Consider the following 24205-nt stretch of genomic DNA (forward strand, 5'->3'; position numbering starts at 1 on the left):
AGATCCGTTGAAGCGTTCCAGAGTTATAACTTCATAAAGGGACAGTGGTCAGAATTGTAAAAATTGGCCCGGTCATTAACGTGCAAACCACTCTTGGGGGTAAAGGGGTTAAGAGCTTGCCTGGGTAGTTGGTATGGATCAGCTTTTTATAAACTCTTAATATCTGCTGAAAGAACAGATAATTACAATATGCCATTTTAGACTAACAAATCATAAAAAAGGTGTTCCAATTCTGTTTCTTTTGTGAAAATAAGAAAACACAGGATCTGAGCCAAATGTTCTTGTATATAGAGGAGTTAGGAAAGATAGCTGTCGGCCAAACGTTCGTTTGGTCAACAGCTATCTAATGTGTATGGGAGCCTTTAGGATATTTAATGCTGCATGTATCTACTGTAACTTATCTACATTTTGGATTCAACAGCTAGAGACTGAATAGGCTATCACTGGAAGAAAACCTAATAGGGACAGATTTATCAACGTCCTTTTGCTAGACCGTAATCTGGCAGAAGAGCACTGAAAAATATAGTGTATTTTCCCCCAGACCTACAAATGTGTCATAAATGTGTATGGGACTGCAAAATTGTACCGAGCACATCTCACTTAGCATACATAGCAGTGCCTGCTCATTGTGTCAGAATTGATAACTCAATCTTAGTGATAAAGGAAGAATTCTCAGCCAACTTACTTTTTTTATTTTTATACATAGATGTTTCACATAACTTTTTGCCATTAAATAAGTTAATTCTGTAATCCCTATTAAGATGAAAAGAAAAAGAATGAGATTAAAAGAGGTTGATTGCGGCTGACAGACTCCTTCTCTCTCCATATGACATGTGTCAGCAGCGAGGTACACCACACTAGAGCCCCCAATGTTATCTGGGGGTAAGACCTCCCATCTTTGGAGGCTATCTAAAAACTTCTTTTAACATTTTACACTTTGGCTATCCAGTGTAAATTGTAAAGTGCTCTCCTTGTGATCATTTTTGGGCAGAGGGATCTAGAGTTCTAAAAGGTTGTGTCCCAAGTGTACAACACCATTCAATTGCTTTAGATATGAGAGATAAGAAAAATAAATCCTATCTTGTTGATGTTGTAACCTTGTAGCATCATTACTTTGGTAATGGTTCTCTTGGCCTGCTTTCTTCTCATGACATGAAATGTATCTTAATGGTTTATCCAGTCATCTGTACTAGACTGTGATGCGTCTGATAAGGCCTGACTCCTCCTAAAAATGGGATTTAGATAAGCCTCCAACAGAGCCTTAAGGTACCTTCACACGAAGCGACGCTGCAGCGATAGCGACAACGATGCCGATCGCTGCAGCGTCGCTGTTTGATCGCTGGAGAGCTGTCACACAGACCGCTCTCCAGCGACCAACGATGCCGAGGTCCCCGGGTAACCAGGGTAAACATCGGGTTGCTAAGCGCAGGGCCGCGCTTAGTAACCCGATGTTTACCCTGGTTACCAGCGTAAAAGTAAAAAAAACAAACAGTACATGCTCACCTGCGCGTCCCCCAGCGTCCGCTTCCTGACACTGACTGAGCTCCGGCCCTAACAGCAGAGCGGTGACGTCACCGCTGTGCTTTCACTTTCACTTTAGGGCCGGCGCTCAGTAAGTGTCAGGAAGCAGACGCTGGGGGACGCGCAGGTGAGCATGTACTGTTTGTTTTTTTTTACTTTTACGCTGGTAACCAGGGTAAACATCGGGTTACTAAGCGCGGCCCTGCGCTTGGTAACCCGATGTTTACCCTGGTTACCAGTGTAAAACATCGCTGGTATCGTTGCTTTTGCTTTCAAACACAACGATACACAGCGATCGGACAACCAAATAAAGTTCTGGACTTTATTCAGCGACCAGCGACATCACAGCAGGATCCTGATGGCTGCTGCGTGTCAAACGAAACGATATCGCTAGCGAGGACGCTGCAACGTCACGGATCGCTAGCGATGTCGTTTCGTGTGAAGGTACCTTTAGAGTGCAATGACACAAATGGAATTCAAATAAACTCAATTTGAGCTTTTTTTCTGAAAGTATTTGGTTTTTTTTAGATGGTTACAGAAATGTAGCAGAACAATGTGCCCTACTGAAAAGCTTGACACTTTCAGAAAAAACCCACACAGTTCATTTGAAATCCATTGTGTCATTTTAGTGTATGGCACCCTCTAAATCCCATTTTTGGTGGGCTTCAGGTGGAATCCCCAAATTCACTGCAGAAAAAAAGTGTGAATGTGGCTAAGATTATACAACATTTGTAGTATTTAAAGGGAATCTGTCCCCCCAAAATTCGCCTATAAGCTAAGGCCACCGGCATCAGGGGCTTATCTACAGCATTCTGTAATGCTGTAGATAAGCCCTCGATGTCACCTGAAAGATAAGAAAAACAGGTTAGATTATACTCACCCAGGGGCGGTCCCAATGCAGTCCGGTCCAATGGGCCTCGTGGTCCGGGTCCAGCTCCTCCCATCTTCATAGGATAACGTCCTCTTCTTTGCTTCCTGCCGCAGCTCCTGCGCAGGCGTACTTTATCTGCTCTGTTGAGGGCAGAGCAAAGTACTGCAGTGCGCAAGCGCCGGGAAAGGTCAGAGAGGCCCGGCGCCTGCGCACTGCAGTACTTTACGCTGCCCTCAACAGGGCACTCTTGATGATAAAATAGGCCATCAAGTGTGCGGAAAGATGTGGACTCGATATGTGAGCCTGCATCAAAGGCAGGGACACAAAGACACAATCTTTGACGTACATGTACGTCAAAGGTTGTGAAGGGGTTAAACAGCCATCCGTTTTTCTTTCATTTGTAAAGGATTCATTTTTTTGCTTACTGGAGCAGTTGGAAGAAAACGGTTGGCTCTTTGATCCGTTTTCCATAGATTTCAATTTATTAAAAACAAAACATGCCGTTGCAATCTGTTTTTTAACTGGACAAAAAGGTTGTGTCAGCACAACTTTTTTGTCAATGGATTTTTGCTTGTTTTGTTCTAAGGGATGATTACTGGAAATGTGAACATAGCCTAAGATAAAGTGACCAACCCATAAAAAGGGTTATCTACTGAAGGTGTAGCCCTTCCTTTTGTCTTTTAATGGTCAACGCAGCATTTGTGCTTTTATGTGATGGCAAGTTCATCACAAATATTACTACAGTTCCCACAGGTCACACTCCATAATCAGATCATTGTATGTCAAGCTGCTTTTGGAAAGGCTTTTAGGTGGTCAACTCCTTTTAATGAATGAGTTTTTGCATATTGAGAAGCATAAATAATGATACAACTATTAATAAATTTGACTGTGCAAAGTAACGATTCCCTAATTTTTCCTGTTTGATTGAGTATCACTTTTTGCAAGAAGAATTATACTCCCTACACATGTATGTGTTTCGTGCTAGAATATTAACAGAATAATTGTCACAGTACCTAATACAAGTGTGGAGAATAGATGAAAGGGTTTGGTGTTGTGATTTCTGTATAACAGGATTTGCTTGCGAAATAAGGATTTGTCACGGAAATCAGTTAAACCCTGCATTAATAAGTTGTTGTTCAGGTTTTCAAACTCTTAGATGGATTTCTTGTTTTTTCAATTTAATGTATTTATTCTCCCTAAATCTTTGCCCCATGACTTGGTATTCATCTGCTTTGATCACACTAGGAGACTAAGTGAAATTTGAAATCAATTACAGTTTTTGTATCTTTATTTAGTAATAAATGCAAAACTAAATTAAACTGCACTGAGAAAAGAAGAATGTCATATCAAAGTTTTGTTTTTGGTCTACTCCAGCATATATAAAGAGAAGTATATGAGACATTGCTATATCTATATATATATAATCATCTAATTCTGTCTGTTTGTCTAACCGAAATCCCGCGTCGCTGATTGGTTGTGCGAGCCACCCGCTACCAATCAGCGACAGGCGCAGTCCGGCCGCGAATTGGTGCGGGATTTGAACCATGCTTTGATGATTGGTCGCGCCCGGCCGGCCGCAACCAATCAGCGATATTGGCGCGGGATTTAAACACAGCTTCGCTGATTGGTTGCACCCGGCCGGCCGCAACCAATCAGAGATATTGGCACGGGATTTAAACACCGCTTCGGTGATTGGTCTCACCCGGCCGGCCGCGACCAATCAGCGATCGGCGCAGTCCAGCCGCGAATTGGCGCCGGATTTGAACCATGCTTCGCTGATTGGTCGCGCCCGTCCGGCTGTGACCAATCAGCGATATTGACGCGGGATTTAAACGCAGCTACATACATATTCTAGAATACCCGATGCGTTAGAATCGGGCCACCATCTAGTATACATATATTCTCCTCAACATTGAAAGTGCAAAACCAAGAAGGTAAAGTCCTAGAATTATGGAAATAACATATGTTAATCAATTTTTTCAGTATTGAGTAAGAGTACGAGCTCGCATGCCTTGGCAAGCTATAAGTGAGGTTATTAACCGTCATCTAAGAATTGTTCTGCTACACTGAATGCTCTTGGGCACGCAAATCACCAAGATCCGCTCCTGCACCTCCCTTTTCAATTGTCGACCAATGATGTTCTCGTTGTGATTGATGGGAGACAAGTCGACGCTAGAGTCCTTGGTAGCATGTTTAGGTCACAACTTGCAGCCTTTCATTGTCGTGTTCAAAAATGGTTACAGGGACGCGTAAGAAAAATTGCCTTATGAATGGTTTCACAATTAAATCAATGTAATGCTGAGGTGTTAGTGTACCTGGAATGAAGGCTAGAGGGATCCAGCTGCCAAACATTATCGTAACCCACAATGTATTCCCACTAGTAGGACCTATGCGATGTTCCCTCTTGAGGGCCTCCTCATAGGGTTGCCCACGTGGTCTTGTCTACATAAACATTCACTATGTCTGGAAGCTCTCGTGATCAGCGAAAGCCAAGAATTGGAGGTTTCAAGCTTCCATTATCCCAGTCAAACGATCCAGACTAAGACGGCGACCGAGAGATGGGGCAGGTAGAGAGGCTGGAGCATGCAGAGAGGTGGGAGCAGGCCGGGGAATTGGAGAACGCAGAGGTGCGGGAGCAGGCTGGGGTACCAGAGCAGGCCAGGGAAGGGGTGAAGTCAGGGAAACAACTTCTTCCTCTTCCTCGCTCTCCTGAGGAGAAACAAGTGGCCCAGAGGGAGTGTACCGACCTTCCGAGGTGACATGTTCTTCATTTCCCCGTCCATGTTGTTCCAGTATACCAGGAAGATTTTGTGTTGAATTAGGCCCAGCTCTGGGCCTGGAGTGGCTTCCCAGTGAGCCACGGCTACCATGGGTACTTCCTCCGCTTCATGGAGGATCTTCCCGGCCAGGGCCCTGGGGTAGTGAGGAGGATCAACTCCTCGTCGGAAGAGCAGTCCATATTTTTGGCCTCTTGGAGCATTAACAAGGTACAGCTAATAAACTTTGATAGAACATTTTGGGCATCTTCCCTCATAGGATGCTGGAAGGAATGTGGCACTGGTGAGTCACTTTCGGTGCGATTCTCACCTGATAGGCTCCACCCTTCCAGTGGTTGCGCCAATGATGCGGCTGACACCTCAGCTGTCATTCCTCTCGACTCGACCTCTATACACGTCTCCTGATTATGTCGTCTCTTAATAGGTAAGGTGTCTATCTTCCTGGTTCGCGCCTTCTTCCTCTGTATAGCTCCACCTTTCTTGAGATGGATTCTGGATCCAGAACACCTCTTGGAGGCAGTTTCTTCAGTGAGCCAGGCACATGATTTTTGCACTTTCTGACGCTGACCGCTCCCACATTGGGCCTGATCTCCCTACTACAGACCTCCCGTAGTCACCATCTTGGAACTCACGTTGCCTTCCACCATCTTGGGAATCTGGCCACCGAATTAAGTTCTCCATTTTCTCCACACCTGTGCACCTATTCTCGCATGCAAGAAAATCAGATCACACTAAGATGACACTCGGCACAAACTGTGACAGAATTTGATCGGAGTGTTATTAGCATAATCAAGGGGATTCTCTCTCATGAGAATCATTGCACGTGTGACCATGGCGTAACCAGTGATATTTCGGGCTGGGTTGGGACTTTAGCTATTTTGATCTCATTTTCAAACCATTTTTCCCCATTTACTCTCAGTGAAAATTTAAAAATGGCTAAAACTACATTGTAATGGAAAAGAATTTACATTTTTCATTTTATTTTCCACTTTTCATTAGTTCTTGTGAAGCATTTGAAAGGTTAACAAACTTCCCACAGGATATGCTATTTTGAATAATATAAGGGATGCACATTTTAAAATGGGGTTTTAATTTTATTCCCTCCCAACTCGTGAATTGAATTTAGCCTAAAATGATAGGTTTATGAATGTTTCTTGTAAAGTTGAAAAAACTTTCTCTACAGTTCTGTTTATTTTATAAAGATATATAAAATGTAGACATATTAATAGGTGAGATGTACCGAATCTGCACATATAATACTTTTATTTTAAGAATGTATGGTGTATCTAGTTTTCTGCTTGTGTCTTATTTTTATCCACTAATATCAATTTAATGCATTTTTTTCTTACAAAAAGTTTTACTTTGATGTAAAATTGCATGATGGTGACTGTATAAAAGTGCTCAGTGGCATTTTGACAATGTGCCAGGTGCTTACTTTGAGAAATATGAAGCTATTGGGCGTTATTATCAATTTTTTATTTTGCTATTTAGATTTTATTTGTACATGTCAAAAGGATGAAAATTGATTTGGTTGCCAGAAATACAATATGTTGGAAACTTTCTGGCAGCAAAAGGGTTAAAGAGGTTGGCCACTACATTTTTATTAATGACATATCCTTGGAATAGGCCTATGACATATCATTGGGATAGATCAATATCTGATCAATGGTGATTTGACACCAGGTACCCCAGCCGATCAGCTGTTATTGCCGGAGACGGTAAGGTCTCTGATGCTGCCTGAACACAGTAGGTGTACTCTGTTAAGATTATAGTGGCCGAGTATTGTAGATTCCCCCATTCAAATGATTAGACGGTGGATTTGCCGTACCCAGCCATGGCCACTATAACAATGATGGAGCTGCTCTTATCTGGCAGTATTCAAAAACTTCCAGCTGATCAGCTGTGACCATCAGCAGCCGAAAGCTGTTGGATACTGCCGAAACAAAGCAGCTCTAACAAACTATAGTGGCCGCTGCACGGTACTTCATATCCACCCCCTATTCTAGAACTTCTGGCCAGCAGAAGTGGTGGTGATAGGGTGAAGGTGCCATGTGTCGCAGCCCCACTGATCTGAGGTTGATGGCCTATACTGAGGAAAAGCCATCATTTAAAAAGTAGTGGTTTATGCTGTTAAATAAATTTGGCACATCTGTAGGCTGTTCCGTCAAACATTACACCACAAGTTAGTTGGTTTACTTTTCGCCAGAAATTTGTGGCAAAATTTTGGTGCATATTCCCCCACATTCATTTGCCTGTGCAGCCATACCTGTTTACCCTAAAACATGCTTTCTTGTCAGACCAGTTGGGAAAGTTGCCTAAAACACATCTGATTTAAGTCATGTTAGAAATTGTTTTGGTGCAGAAAAGCTATAATACTGCCGTATTAGCTTCAGAAATGTCTCCCAATCAATTTCAGTTTTTCTAACTTGTAACTCAGGACAGAACTAGGTTTTCACATACAGTTTTCATTGTCATGCATTGGAACGTGTGGAAATGGCTTCTGGATTACTGTGGAGAGGGCACCTCCAGTGTTGAAGATTTACAAATTGTGGCAAATGGGACACATTCCTTGTCACAACTGTGACCCGATAACCAGAATTTATCATTTAGAAATGCTTATATTAATGCTACTGGTATATTGTAAACTGCTTGCTTAGAGCTCAAAGTGAATAGATAAAGCTTTTAGGATTCACATTAAACATTGTCTATATATAACATTTCAGAGTTTAGCTTAGGGGCTAAAAATGCATTAGGCTCAAAGCACTTTGGCCAGAAGTTCATAAATTAGGTCATGAAATATACTGCTTGGCTTAACTTCTTTTATGAGATTGGATGAATGGATTGAAAATGAAAATGTAATTGAAGTTAGAATAGCTAAAAAATTAATATATAAAGTAAATAATACTTTCAAGATGTAAGGTTCATAAACGTACAGTAACAAAATATTTGAGGTGAATAGTTCTTTGTGCTTTAATCAACTTTCAGGTTTATTAGTAAAGGTTGTTATATATACTCATCAACATTGAAATTACAACATCAAGAAGGCAAAGTTGTGGAATTATGCATATCACTGGCTTGATAAATCTGATAATGGTATGCAAACAGTGAAAAAATAGAAGCACGATTTTCAAAACATCTGTTTATTCATTATCAATGATATGTTTATAATTCCACAACTTTTCCATATTAGTCTTGCATTTTAAGTATTGAGAAGACAACAATCTGTTTGACAGGCCATCTTTCAATTAGTTGTGGAGCCGGTGAACATTGGTGCTCCAGCTCATAAGCTTAGGCAGAGGCAGAGTTGAGCTTCCATGGCAGGTATAGTCCATGAATTAAATTGGTACTATTTTGAATAAAAAGTAAATGAAATTAAAAAAATTAGCTATTAAAAAAAAGATTTCCACAATTCTTTACAAATGAGTCTTCATGAAGGAAGGTGGTCACTGATATTTATGTCTGGGAAAATCTTCAAGTCACCGTAGACATTAAAATGTCATTGGATCCTGCCTTCGCAATAGGGCAAGCTGCTGGGAAAACACAGAGTGAATTCTATTAATGTTTTTGGACACTGGCAAAGAGCCATGTAACTTGTGTTTAGGATGAAATCAGATCAAATTCAATACTTACCATGATATCTCTTAAAATTGAAATCGTCAGTTTAGCTACCGTATATTCGTTACTGTGCTCTATTGCAGTATACAATAAAAGCAATCATGTAATTGCAGATTCAAGTCTCCTAAAAAGAAAAAAGTAAAAATGTAAAAGTTTTAAAAGGTAAAAAAAAATCACCACCCTTTTCCCAAATTCAAAACGAAAGAAAAAAAACATATTTGGTATCCTCATCTTCATAAACATCAGATCTAGAAAATGTAAAATTATTTTAACTGCACGTTAGACACAAAAAAAAACAAACTATCAGAGTAGTTTTTTTTTTAATTTCAGTCATAACACTTCCCCAAAAATTCAGAACAGGCAATCAAAATGTTGTATGTACACCAAAAATGTTATCAATAAAATCTACAGCTTGGTGTGCAAAAAAATAAGCTCTCATCGATTGATCCATCCATTGATGTGAAAATAAAAACCCCCCATAAATTTGGAATTTCCTTTATTTTCTAATCTAGATAATAATACTTCCAAGTCATTTTTATGGCACAGTTGACACCATAAAAACGAAATAAACCTTGACAGAATTGTATGTTTCTTTCATCATTTCATACTATTTGGAATTTTTCTGTTCATTATACAATGTTAATGAAGAATCAAAAAAGTTGTTTGAATCATGCTGACCTTATTATGATACTATGATATTATATGTTTGTAACTTCTATCCTGTGGAATCTTTCAATAAAAAGAGTTTTAAAAAAAATCAAAAAAGTTATGGCTCTTGGAAGAAGAGAAGGAAAAAATAAACTAATAGTCTTGACAAAGAGGAGTTAAAAATCCTTTCATCTATCTTATTTAGAGAATTGTTTTCTCCAAAGTCATCGGCTTCAATTCAACAAGACTGATGTGAACAATGCCGATCTTGTTGAGAAGCCGTGTTGGAGCCAGATGCTCCTGATTCATTAAGAGTTACATGCATCTTAATGAATCTGGCACGTCTGAAAAGGTCAGGGACTGGAGTAAGATTTCCCGAGTAAGGTACGCGACAGCTCATTGTGAATTTGATGAGCTATGGTGGCACAAACCATTTCTCCCCATCCCACCCAAGGTCTGTCCGTTGTGCAGAGCTGAGCAAAACTTGGAAGAAAATGACAAAAGTCACAACATTTTTGTGCAACATTGAGATGTGCAAACATTTTTTGGGTTATTAAAATATTTTACGTCATATTCCTGGTGAAAATACTTTGAATCGGGGTCTTAATAAGTCTCTTACTTTGGAAGTCCATGCTACATTGGTTGTGACTGATGCAGACACCGTTATTACAGAAATTTTCTGTAGCCGACTGTATTATACAATTTCTTGTACTTTCAACATCATATGCAGTCAGAATTCAGCCAATTGCTTCTGTCTTTTAACGGATGGTCACTAGTGTAATTAGGGGACTGAAGTGCAGTTGCACACAAGCACATTGCTCAGGAGAGATAGAATCAGAAGGCGGTAAAGCAGGGAATGTGCACAGATGTATGAGGAGGAAACCTTATAAAGGTGCTAAATAGTGCGAACGTGCTCTGAAAATGTCTTATTCGAGGCTGCTCGGGTGTTCTCCCAGTATCTTGGGCTTGCACGTATTTTAGACAGGTAAGCTGCAGTCACAGGAAAATAAAGAGTTTGTCTGCTTGGGAAACCAATTTACAAATGCCCTCTAATTGTATTGTTAGGTAATAGAGGAGAGTCCCTAGTCCAGGGCTTCCATAAAGCAGAGAGGGACTACTAAGAGCATCTGTCTATATGGAGGAAGCAGCAGATCCGTGCATTGCTGGAGAACCTATAGTTTGCAAAGGAAATGATGTTATGTGCTGCAGAGAATTGAAATATTTGCTGCCTAGCTCCCCTTCAGATTATCAATGAGCTTTGGCAGCGGACCGTCATCTGATGACCTTATTTTCAGGGCGATTCTAAGGACAGGTGCAGAAGGCCTTATATTCTCTGAGAGAATTGAGCCGATTATGCAAATAACACTCTGATCAAACTCTAATCAGAGTGTGATCAGAGTGTGAGTACAATGCCATCCAAATATCGGATCAAATCCAGGCATGCAGCAAATTTTTCCTTGGGCAGTCTGTCTGAGGCAAAAAATCAGATGTGCACCGCCCCGTAAACCAACATTGGCCTGAGTTTTTTTCAGATCGCACTCAGACAGCAAATGCGCTCATGTGTAAGTGCCCTAACGAAGGGAATTTTCCATGCAAACAATCACTTTAGGCATTACCTGAACGTAGTTCCTTACAATTTTTTTTAGATAATGGCTCTTCCTCAAGTACTAGAAGGATCTATTAATAGTTTCTTTACATTTAAATACATTTCATGCAAAATTGCATTTATGCAGTGTAAGTTATATCATTACAGCATGTAGCTCCCATATTACTATTTAGCATAAGCTTACACTCAATTGTTAATTATTTTTGTTTCTTTTGTTCTTCTGAATGAGTTATGGTTGTATAGTAGAGAAATGTCTATAAAGTAGTGCATGTTGTGATTGGGAATGGCACTAGATCGCTGTGTGGTGACAATATGAGTAGCCATTGATGACTATGCTCTATGCACTATGCCTAAAGGCCAATGGCACAAGACTGTATTATCAATCCAAGTGTGGTCTGACAACACATCTGATCACACTCAGAGCAATGATATTCTGTGGGGTCGCTCACATGTCCGATCTTTTCCGGACAGAGCCAGTCCAAGGACAAATTTACATCATGTCCGAGTTTGATCTGATATTCGGATCACGCTCGACCATCCAAGTCAATGAGCGTGGGAAAATCATCATACTGCATCTGAGTAGAGTCGGATTTCCACTCACTGACTCAATGGAGAAGATGGAGAAATATGGTTCTCCATCTTCTCTTTACAGTGTGCATTCGACAGGATCAGAGAACACTATGGTGACCAGAGTGTGATTTGCATAATCTGCCCGATTCTCAAGGTTAAGATGACAAAGTGATAAAACAGTGCAAAAATGCAACAAATGTTTTCGCAGCACTTTTGAAGGTGTTTAACTTTATTAAACATGTACTGTAAGCAAAGCACACATGTAATCTACACCCCAAAAATGTACAAAATGCAGCAAAAATGACACAAAATAGGAATTTTGAATGCAGCGTTTGTGCTGCCAAGAAAGCAGGTTTTAACTGCAGACATTAAAGCAGCAAAAATACTGCTTTGTGAACATAGCCTGTGGGTGAAAAAAAGCTGCAAAAATACTTAAAGAATTGACATGCTGAAATTTAAAAAATGTTGCAATACTTCAATTCAGCCAGGAGAAAAAAGCTGTGTGTACATGAGATTTCTGAAGCCTCAAAGTTTTTATTAGTACTGTAAAATGCAGCTTCTTTTCTGCAGAAAAAAAAACAGCAAAAAATGCCATGTGTGAAAATATTCTTAGGATATGTGCCTATGTTTAGTTCTCGCAGCAGATTTTTCTGCATCAAAAAACCAGAGTATTGGCTGGAAAAATGCTTTGCAAAATACAACACATTTTGGTTTCAAGTTGTATCCCCTCAACCAAAAATATTAGCTTTGTGTTACTTCCAGAAATGTCATGAAGTCTTTCCAGAATTTCAAATAATTATGATTTGTTGTTGGCTCAGGAAGTTCAGCAGTTTTAATTTGTGTGTGCACGATATCGCTGGAGAAAGCTGTCGTAGTGATGTACACAAGTATAGGATCAATGTCAGACCTCTAGTAACTGACTGTTTGCTTCCCTCATACAATTCTGTAGTGCTATGCCAAGCACGGTCCCCAAGGAAAATTGCAAACTTGTGTCCTTATAATGCAAATAATTGTCGGAAAATGTTCAGGGTTTACATCAATGTTCTGCATTATGTTTGTAGAAGAAATTAATTTCAATCACTTTGATGCAAATTGTCTCTTCAGAAAGGAAGATTACTTGAACTCTAGTGCCTCCTATTATTTTCCCTTACACATCTGTGTTTTTTGGGGGATGTACGTAATTTTTGGCTATGTTCTTTGAGGCTACGTTCCATATAATTAAATATGAATGTGTTTTTTTCCGTTTCAGCTTCTATCTTTATGACGCTTGGATTCAGATTGTGAAGGAATCTGTTGTGCTAAGGAGAAAGACTTCTGTCTCTGCAGGAGTAGATTAAAGACAGTTTAAAATAATGCAGAAAAAAAGATTATTCCCAAGCAGAGCATCTCTGGTACTTGTCTTGTGCCAAGTAATTACAGCACTGGAAGTACCACTTGACCGTAAGTATCAGTCGACTTTTTTAAGATTGTTGTAGCTCTCAATATGCGTGTCATGGACCCTCAAAGGCACCAGCTTAGCTAAACTTCGTATTTCTTCAAGGGAACCTGCCAGCTGCTGTAGCCCCCTACACTGCCACCATGACGATTGATTTATAATTTTCATATCAAGTTTTAACACACTCTTGTACCATGCAAACCCATGAGGCTTAGTAGTCTCCGGGTTTTGATCCCCCTGGAATAAGCCTCCCTTCCATTCCTTAAACACGCCTCACCAGCTGTGAAATTGTGACTGACATGACTAAAAACAAATGGTAAAGCTGGGGAGACAAAAAGCGCAAATAGGGTCTTATCTGATATCCAAGTGGTATAAGATATTGTAGGTATGCTCACCTGATAGGGTTGTGACAGTCACTACACCTATAGGAGCATGTAAAGGCTGCAGCAGGACCACCAAGGATATACAATGTAGTGAGTGAGGAATACAGTATTTCAAAGTCCGCACTGCGCAAGGTTGCAAAAATGCGATCACACACGGGGGTGAAGCATGAATGCGGTTTGTCAAAGCGTTTCAAATTTTCCAAACCTCTACATCAGGACCAAGCTACAATTAATTTGTCATTGTGTTTTGGTCCTGATGAAGAGGTTTAGAAACCTTGAAGCACGTTGACAAATGAACCGCAGTCATGCTCACCTCCATTTGTGATTGTAATATTGGAACCTTGGGCAGCGCGGACTTTGAACCACTGTATTCATTGACTGCCTGACATGACTTGCATATATATATATACACTCACTGGCCACTTTATTAGGTACACCTGTCCAACTTCTTGTTAACACTTAATTTCTAATCAGCCAATCACATGGCGGCAACTCAGTGCATTTAGGCATGTAGACATGGTCAAGACAATCTCCTGCAGTTCAAACCGAGCATCAGTATGGGGAAGAAAGGTGATTTGAGTGCCTTTGAACGTGGCATGGTTGTTGGTGCCAGAAGGGCTGGTCTGAGTATTTCAGAAACTGCTGATCTACTGGGATTTTCACGCACAACCATCTCTAGGGTTTACAGAGAATGGTCCGAAAAAGAAAAAAAATCCAGTGAGCGGCAGTTCTGTGGGCGGAAATGCCTTGTTGATGCCAGAGGTCAGAGGAGAATGGGCAGACTGGTTCGAGCTGATAGAAAGGCAACAGTGACTCAAATCGCCACCCGTTACAACCAAGGTAGGCCTAAGAGCATCTCTGAACGCACAGTGCGTCGAACTTTGAGGCAGATAGGCTACAGCAGCAGAAGACCACACCGGGTACCACTCCTTTCAGCTAAGAACAGGAAACTGAGGCTACAATTTGTACAAGCTCATCGAAATTGGACAGTAGAAGATTGGAAAAACGTTGCTTGGTCTGATGAGTCTCGATTTCTGCTGCGACATTCGGATGGTAGGGTCAGAATTTGGCGTAAACAACATGAAAGCATGGATCCATCCTGCCTTGTATGGAGCATCTTTGGGATGTGCAGCCGACAAATCTGCGGCAACTGTGTGATGCCATCATGTCAATATGGACCAAAATCTCTGAGGAATGCTTCCAGCACCTTGTTGAATCTATGCCACAAAGAATTGAGGCAGTTCTGAAGGCAAAAGGGGGTCCAACCCGTTACTAGCATGGTGTACCTAATAAAGTGGCCGGTGAGTGTATGTATATATATATATATATATATATATATATATATATATATATATATATATATATATATATTCGGAAGGTGAAATAAGTATTGAACACAGCACCAATTTTTCTAAATGCATCTCTAACGGTGCTATTGACATGAAATTCTCACCGGATGCCAGTAACAACCCATCCAATACACACGGGCGAATAAATCAAACCATAGATGTCCATAAATTCAGTTATCTGCAATAATGAGAAATGACACGGGGAAAAAGTATTGAACACGCTTACTGAAATTTGATTAATACTTCGTACAAAAGCCTTTGTTGGTGGTGAGGTGACAGCTTCAAGATACCTCCTGTATGGAGAAATTAGTCGCAAGCATTGCTCAGGTGTTATCTTGGCCCATTCTTCCACACACTCTTCAGATCCTAACGGCTCCGTTGGCTCCTTCTAAGAACTCTGAGCTTTAAGGTACCTTCACACGAAGCGACGCTGCAGCGATAGCGACAACGATGCCGATCGCTGCAGCGTCGCTGTTTGATCGCTGGGGAGCTGTCACACAGACCGCTCTCCAGTGACCAACGATGCCGAGGTCCCCGGGTAACCAGGGTAAACATCGGGTTGCTAAGCGCAGGGCCGCGCTTGGTAACCCGATGTTTACCCTGGTTACCAGCGTAAAAGTAAAAAAAACCAAACAGTACATACTCACCTGCGCGTCCCCCGGCGTCTGCTTCCTGACACTGACTGAGCTCCGGCCCTAACAGCACAGCGGTGACGTCACCGCTGTGCTTTCACTTTCACTTTAGGGCCGGCGCTCAGTAAGTGTCAGGAAGCAGACGCTGGGGGACGCGCAGGTGAGTATGTACTGTTTGTTTTTTTTACTTTTACGCTGGTAACCAGGGTAAACATTGGGTTACTAAGCGCGGCCCTGCGCTTAGTAACCCGATGTTTACCCTGGTTACCAGTGTAAAACATCGCTGGTATCGTTGCTTTTGCTTTCAAACACAACGATACACGGCGATCGGACGACCAAATAAAGTTCTGGACTTTATTCAGCGACCAGTGACATCACAGCAGGATCCTGATCGCTGCTGCGTGTCAAACTAAACGATATCGCTAGCGAGGACGCTGCAACGTCACGGATCGCTAGCGATATCGTTACAAAGTCGTTTCGTGTGAACGTACCTTTAGTTCCATACGTACATTTTCTATTGGATTCCGGTCAGGTGATTGGCTGGGCCTTTCTAGCAGCTTTATATTCTTTCTCTGAAACCAATTGAAAGTTTCGTTTGGTTGTGTATTTGGGATCATTGTCTTACTGAAATGTCCACCCTTGTTTCATCTTCATCATTCTGATAGATGGCAGCAGATTTTTATCAAGAATGTCTCAGTACATTTGTCTATTTATCCTTCCTTTACTTATATTTAATGTTACCAGTGCCATATGTTGAAAAACAGTTCCACCCCATGATATTCCCTCCTCCAAACTTTAGTGTTGGTATGGTGTTTTTGCTGTGATATGCAGTGCCTTTTGGCCTCAAAACATGGCATGTATTATGGCATCCAAAGAGTTCAATTTTGGTCTCATCAGACCAGATTATATTCTCCCAGTATTTCTTAGGCTTTTTTAAATTGTGTTAAGAAAACTTTAAATGGGCTTGAATATGCTTTTTGTACAGCAATCTTGCATGGTGATCGTGCATTCAGACCATGGAGGTTGAATGCATTACTTATAGTTTTCTTTGAAACAATAGTACCTGCTGACTTAAGGTTATCCTTGGCTCTTGGACAATTCTAAAGATAATTAATTTCACTCCTCTGTCTGGAACATGGACATGACCGGTTTATGCTGAAATTATGTTCTCTCCACTTTCGAATTATGGCCCCAACAGTTATTACTGTAACCTTTAGTAGTTTAGAAATTATTCTGTAACCAATGCCATCAGTATGTTTTGCAACAATAAGGTCGCAAAGCTCTTGAGAAAGCTCACTGGTTTCACACATCATGAGAGGTTACTTGTGTGGTGTTTTGGTAATGAAACACCTTTTTTTTAGGCCATCAGTTAAAGCAGCTGATTTTTTTTCACTAAGTAACAGGTTGCTTTCTAATTACTGATAGATTTCAGCTGGTGTCATGACTTTCCATGACTTTTCATGGAGGTCTTCCTTCATGTGTTCAATACTTTTTATCTGTTGATAGGATTTAGCCTCCTAAACTGTCTATGTGAGCATTCTGGTCATAGGAAACCGAATAAAATGATAACTTGATATTTGCGATCTGATGCTTAATTTCAGAGAAATGCTCCTTTTTCTTATATGTAAATGACCTCTTCCAGGCTATGGGGGAGGACCTTGTCTGCAAGAAAACTGAGCCTCCAGAGCTTATTTTAAATATGTAATCTCTGAAAAATCTTGAGAATTTCATGTCAATAGCACCTTTAGAAACATATTTACTTCTATAATTAGTGACATGTTCAATACTTATTTTACCCAATGTGTGTGTGTATATACCTTATCATTGAAATTACAACACCAAGAAGACGTCATAGATTTATGGACATCACAGAAATAGTAGACATGTTAATGATATACAGGTGATCAAAAATGGAATTAAATTTTAACATCTCAATATACTTATTATAAACACAATTATTCCTGCTATTAATGAGGTTATTAATGGTTGTCTGAGGAATGTTTTCCCACACTGAATGCACTTGGATACCCAAATCATCGAGATCTGCTGCTGGCAGCTCACTTTTGCAATTGCTGACCAATGACTTTCCACATGTGCACAATGGGAGACAAATCTGAAGATGCTGTAGGCCATGGTAGTATGTTTAGGACACACAGGCTGCCCACAGTTGCACATGCAACATTAGGCCTGGCCTACAGGTGTTCCATTGACCTCATGTTACTGCTATCATGGCACAGTGCAAGACGGCAATGGAGGATTGCATAGAGGTCAGTTTTCTTCCTCAATAAGTCCTGCTTTTTTTGGATTCAGTTAAAGCTTGGGATTGGGCTGGAGACCATGTGGGTAATGCCACAAAGAGACTTTCATGAGGAAATGTCACACCGGTCTTTCTCCTAGGTTTATGGTGTGTGGTGGCAAATTTTACAGTAGCCAGACTTTTCCAGTTTCCATTTAAGGTATACTAACAGCTGTGCATTTCATTGATTTGGTCATAAAATCAATGGTAAAGGTATTTTTTCAAAGTGTCCCAAAAGTTGACATCCAACATGACAACAACAGTCCGTTTGTTGCTCGTGCTTCTGTGAGCAACTTTCATGGCCTGCATTTATATCTATCTATTTCACACACACACATACACACCCAGATATTGATAAGTAATTGGCCTTGAATATTTGTAGCAGACAAAAATAAATCCTGTTGCTATGGAAACAAGTATTAACTTTGACAAGTGCATGTGCTATGTTGTAGCAGAAAAGGTTATGTCATTTTGAAATAGTGATTAAGAAAAGTTAACTATGTCTGGTGAAGATTGGAACTTAAGCAAAAACTTTTCCAAAGACATCTTGTTTTTGCAGGATCATGCGCCTGCCCATAAATCATGTCTTGCCCTGTAAAAACGCAATGAAATTGGCTTTTAAATTTGGTCTCATATGATTATTATCTCTTTTGAAAACTCAAAAAAGAAACTAAATGGTAATTGATGCTGGGGAGTGTTTTGTAGCACAGGATAGCATTTTTTTTTCTAAAGGGCTAGAATTAATTTTTGATTGATGCACTAAATGTATACAGTTGAGAGGTGAATAAAATAGTACTACTTCGAAAACGTGTATTTTTTATCTAGGCTAGGCCAGCTATGTATTAAGGTACCTTCACACTAAGCGACTTTGCAGCGAGAATGACGATGATCCGTGATGTTGCAGCGTCCTGGATAGCGATCTCGTTGTGTTTGACACGCAGCAGCGATCTGGATCCCGCTGTGATATCGCTGGTCGGAGCTAGAAGTCCAGAACTTTATTTCGTTGCTGATCACCCGCTGTCATCGCTGGATCGGTGTGTGTGACACCGATCCAGCGATGTGTTCACTTGTAACCAGGGTAAATATCGGGTTACTAAGCGCAGGGCCGCGCTTAGTAACCCGATATTTACCCTGGTTACCATTGTAAAAGTAAAAAAAAAACACTACATACTCACCTTCTGGTTTCTGTCACGTCCCCCGCCGGCGGCTTCCCTGCACTGAATGTGTCAGCGCCGGCCGGCCGTAAAGCAGAGCACAGCGGTGACGTCACCGCTGTTATTGCCGGCGCCGCTGACACATTCAGTGCAGGGAAGCCGCCGGCGGGGGACGTGACAGACATCAGAAGGTGAGTATGTAGTGTTTTTTTTTTTACTTTTACAATGGTAACCAGGGTAAATATCGGGTTACTAAGCGTGGCCCTGCACTTAGTAACCCGATGTTTACCCTGGATACCCGGGTGCTGCAGGGGGACTTCGGCATCGTTGAAGACAGTTTCAACGATGCTGAAGTCGTTCCCCTGATCGTTGGTCGCTGGAGAGAGCTGTCTGTGTGACAGCTCCCCAGCGACCTAAACAGCGACGCTGCAGCAATCGGCTCGTTGTCTATATCGCTGCAGCGTCGCTGGGTGTGACGGTACCTTTAGTGTATGTGTGGTGTGTACATACTGTATATATACATATATATATATATATATATATATATATATATATACATATATATATATCTAGATATATATATCTAGATATATATATATGTATGTATTATAGTCATAAATCAGCAATGTACTGAGACTAAGAACTTTGGAAATGATGGCAAGTATGCATCAATTTTCCATGCAGTATTATTAAAGTAGTAATATTGCTGTTCAGAGATCATGTATCATATATCCATATTGATAATAATATAAACAAACTTGTAACAATTTTATTACTCTATCTTTGTCTACGAATTTTTTCTGGTTAATTTAATCTTTATAGGGGTCAGAGCTCCACTTTTTGTGACTTTCCTCTAAATTTCTTATAGGAACTTGTCCCTATCTGTATTTTTAGCATCCACATTGTAACATGCGGAGTTTTATCCCTGCACGTGTTGTGCAAATGACTTACTAGTAGTCATGAAAGTGGAACTTCTCCAATGAATAATCTTGGTGCCCACACTATAAATACACCCGGGTGACCTCCGAGTATTTTTTAGTGCTCAGAGATTTAGTTTTCGTCGCGGCAGCTGAATGATTTACAGCTACTAGCCAGGCTGAGTACATGTGGGGGTTGCCTGTTGCTAGGGAATCCCCACATGTAATCAAGCAGGCTAGTAGCTGTAAATCATTCAGTTGCCGCGATGAAAATTAAATCTCTGAGCAGTCATAAATACTTGGAGGTCACCCGAGCCTGCTCGGGAAAACCCGAGCAACGAGTACACACACTCATCACTAGTTAGGATACATAAGGTCAGAGCCAACCTCGGTGGCCTCTTGTGCATGTGCTAGTGAAGCATCTGTGAGCTGCTCGTGTGTCGGTCTCCTCTAGAGCTGGCTTGAGATTATTTAGACCAGTGTTCCCCAACTCCGGTCCTCAAGAGCCACCAACAGGTCATGTTTTGAGGATTTCCTTAGTATTGCACAGGTTATTGAATGATTGCCTGTCCAGGTGATGCAATTATCACCTGTGCAATACTAAGGGAATCCTGAAAACATGACCTGTTGGTGGCTCTTGAGGACCGAAGTTGGGGAACACTGATTTAGACCAATCAGCCTAAAGTGTCGGTGTTTTCTGGAATAGGCACAGTGACTCTTCATCGAAGGGGCTCCGTTTGATTATAAGATAGTGATTTGCTTACAATACGTGTAGGGATAAACTTACTTTATTTGCAATGCAAAAATAGGTGTATTAAGACATACTACAATATAAGCCATTAGTAGTAGAATAGAGTATAGGGACCGAAAAAGTTCCTTAAATTTTTTCACCTAACCAGAGGTAAATGTTAATATTCTGTCTATCTAGAATATTGAGTTTTGCATTAGGGCCCCTATAAAGAAATATTATGACATTTTGCATCTTTGGGTGTTATCAGGATAAGTAAAAAAATATATATTTTATTCTCACTAACAGTCAATTCTCTCGATTTCTGTTTATCTTCACAAATACTGATTCTCTTTTGGATAAAAGTGCAAGACAACTGTAAGTTTTTGTGCTATGAAATGACTTATGCAGCATGTTGAAGAAGTAGTTTGTTTTGCTGCTTTTTTTTTGTGTTTACACACGGGCTTGTGTTTGCTGTGGTTATTCAGTTGTTCACTGTACATGTTAAGCTTCTTTTTTTTTCCCCTATTTTCCTTGTGCGTTTATTTATTTATTTATTTTTTTTGCAAAATATTACTATTGTTTCTTAATAATTAGTTTTTTCTCTTCAAATGAAGCTCATTCACCCTATAAAACCAAAAGTGCTAGCAGTCTGGGAGACTACAGGCTAGCATTCATAATATTCTTCTGAATGTGTGATATTTCTAATTCCTTGTAGCCTTGAAACTGTTATCTGAATATTGAGTAGCTCCATTTACACACGTGGTCAAAATTGTTGGTACCCCTCGTTTAATGACAGAAAAACCCACAATGGTCACAGAAATAACTTGAATCTGACAAAAGTAGTAATAAATAAAAGATCTATGAAAATGAACAAATGAAAGTCAGACATTGCTTTTCAACCATGCTTCCACAGAATTAAAAAAAAAAATAAAACTCATGAAATAGTCCTAGACAGAAATGATGGTAGCCTTAACTTAATATTTTGTTGCAGAACCTTTTGAGACAATCACTGCAATCAAACGATTCCTGTAACTGTAACTTCTGCACCTCCCGACAGGTATTTTGGCCCACTCCTCAAGAGCAAACTGCTTCAGTTGTCTCGTGTTTGAAGGTTGCCTTTTCCAGATGCCATATTTCAGCTCTTTCCAAAGATGCGCAATAGGATTTAGGTCAGGGCTCATAGAAGGCCACTTCAGAATAGTCCAATGTTTTCCTCTTAGCCATTCTTGGGTGTTTTTAGCTGTGTGTTTTGGGTCATTATCCTGTTGCAAGATCCATGACCTGCGACTGAGACCAAGCTTTCTGACACTGGGCAGCGTATTTCTCTCTAAAATCCCTTGATAGTCTTGAGATTTCATTGTACCCTGCACAGATTCTGGACACCCTTTGCCAGATCCAGCAAAGCAGCCCCAGAACATAACAGAGCCTTCTCATGTTTCACAGTAGTGACAGTGTTCTTTTCTTGATATGCTTCATTTTTCCGTCTGTGAACATAGAGCTGATGTGCCTTGCCACAAAGATCCATTTTTATCTCAACTGTCCATAGGACATTCTCCCAGAAGCTTTGTGGCTTGTCAACATGTAGTTTGGAAAATTCCAGTGTGGCTTTTTTATGATTTTTTTTCAACAATGGTCTCCTCCTTGGCCATCTCCCATGAAGTCTACTTTTGCTCATACAACGACGGATAGTGTGATCTGACACTGAGGTTCCTTGACCTTGAAGTTCACCTTTTTAGAACTTTTTCTGGGCTCTTTTCTTACTATTCATATTATCTGTTTCTTTGATTTGTCATCAGTTTTCACCCCAGCCAGGGGAGCAGGGCGCAAGCAATATCCAGGACGGTTCTACAGCCTCAGGCCACCAATGATTGGCACTATTCTGACTATAAGTATGAAGCAATACGTATATCTTACCAGACACGGAAAATATATCACATACAAAAAGCAACGCTTTCTACTGCACTGGACTCTACCGGGCCTCCATTCAAAGCCTCTTAAGATTACCTCTGACCTACTATCATTACGTGGTACATTTCATAACCTCCAAAGGTTACCATTTACTTACAGCCTACCATTATCCGCATGGAAGCTTATATACAGCTATTCCCTAACCCTGGCTCCCATTCCCTTTGAACCCAAGTAAATTCCATGATTAAGACCCGGGAGGGTCGAAACGTCGGGTGTCTCTACTTTACTGGGTTTTGGACCAATTTTTGTAACTTGGCACTTTTTTTCTTTGTGTAAAATAAAATTCCACAGATGGTTGCAAATCATTCCATTAGAGTGTGTGGTAATTTTTTGCTATTTATTTCAGGGACCACCACGGTCTGTTCTACCAGCACCTCGCTTCTAAAGTGACCTTCAGTGCACACCAATACCTACTCTACATCAATTTTCCTCCTGCGGCCACATCCAGGGAGGTTGGCTACAATCCCATGAATCTTACATTTCTGAATAATATGTGCAACTGTAGTCACAGGAACATCAAGCTGCTTGGAGATGGTCTTATAACTTTTACCTTTAACATGTTTGTCTATAATTTTCTTTCTAATCTCCTGAGACAACTCTTTCCTTCGCTTCCTCTGGTCCATGTTGAGTGTGATACGCACCATGTCACTAAACAGCACAGTGAGTATCTGTAGCCCTATATACAGGCCCACGCACTGATTCCAAGATTATAGACACCTGTGATGCTAGCTACTGGACACACCTTGATTTAACATGTCCCTTTTGTCACATTATTTTCAGGGGTACCATCATTTCTGTCCAGGCCTATTTCATGAGTTTTATTTTTTTTACATTCTGTGGAAGCATGGTTCAAAAGCAATGTCTGAATTTCATTTGTTCATTTTCATAGATCTTTTATTTATTATTACGTTTGTCAGATTCCAGTTATTTCTGTAACCATTGTGGGTTTTTCTGTCATTAAACGAGGGGTACCAACAATTTTGACCACGTGTGTACTTATCAATGCTTATTTTTATTAACATTTTCAAGGGTTGAGATTCACTTGAAGAGAGTTTACTTTTTCTGATTGTTATTTTAGGCACTTTTATTGTATGTTATTATATATATACCGTGTATATATATATTATTATTATTATTAATATACAATTTTACTTTACAGTGCCTCAGCCTCCAACCATTACTCAGCAGTCACCAAAAAACTATATTGTGGATCCACGAGAGAACATTGTAATTCAGTGTGAGGCAAAAGGAAAGCCTCCACCAAGGTATGTTGTCCTTGTATGGTCCATGATGGTGTTAGAAGAGCTCAATAACTCCTGGAGTCTATAGACCTGCTGTATATTACTCATTCAGCCTTGTACATTCTTTCGGCAAAGTAAATGTGAAATTGAATGTCCAGCATTATTCCGAGCTTCACATTAATTTATTCCATCAAAACACATTACATCACCCTAGTGGGAATAGGAGTAGACATGAGGCCTACGGACAGGACTATGTTCACTGAGGTTATAGTTCACAGAAGATGCAAGTAATTGAGCTAACAAGAACGAGGAAGACCAGGATGTCTTTTTAACGTATATTATATGCTTGCATCTCTTATCTAGCTTACTTTTGGCAAGTAGTCAGGCTATGATTGTTATAAATAGGTTAGGAAAGTTGGATTTATGATTTTTTCAGAAAAAAAACAATTGTTCAACATCAGCAGCTCAATTATTAGGATCCATCATATGAGA

General features: G+C 40.4%; 1 protein-coding gene across 24 annotated transcripts in view; it reads left to right on the forward strand.

The window, feature by feature from the left end:
* NRCAM (neuronal cell adhesion molecule) overlaps window positions 1–24205 on the forward strand; it is a 305467-nt gene that overhangs the window by 181983 nt on the left and 99279 nt on the right. For 22 of the 24 annotated variants that reach the window (XM_077265082.1, XM_077265088.1, XM_077265084.1 and 19 more), the window contains exons 2-3: window positions 12858–13048; window positions 23632–23737. In XM_077265082.1, coding sequence (XP_077121197.1) covers window positions 12961–13048; window positions 23632–23737 — 194 coding nt within the window. In that variant the 5' untranslated portion in view covers window positions 12858–12960. Of the gene's footprint in view, window positions 1–12857; window positions 13049–20867; window positions 20880–23631; window positions 23738–24205 lie in introns of those variants that run through there. The other 2 variants (XM_077265085.1, XM_077265104.1) reach the window with 2 other exon arrangements.

Source organism: Ranitomeya variabilis, chromosome 5, assembly GCF_051348905.1.
Source record: "Ranitomeya variabilis isolate aRanVar5 chromosome 5, aRanVar5.hap1, whole genome shotgun sequence".
In the NCBI taxonomy this organism is placed as follows: domain Eukaryota; kingdom Metazoa; phylum Chordata; class Amphibia; order Anura; family Dendrobatidae; genus Ranitomeya; species Ranitomeya variabilis.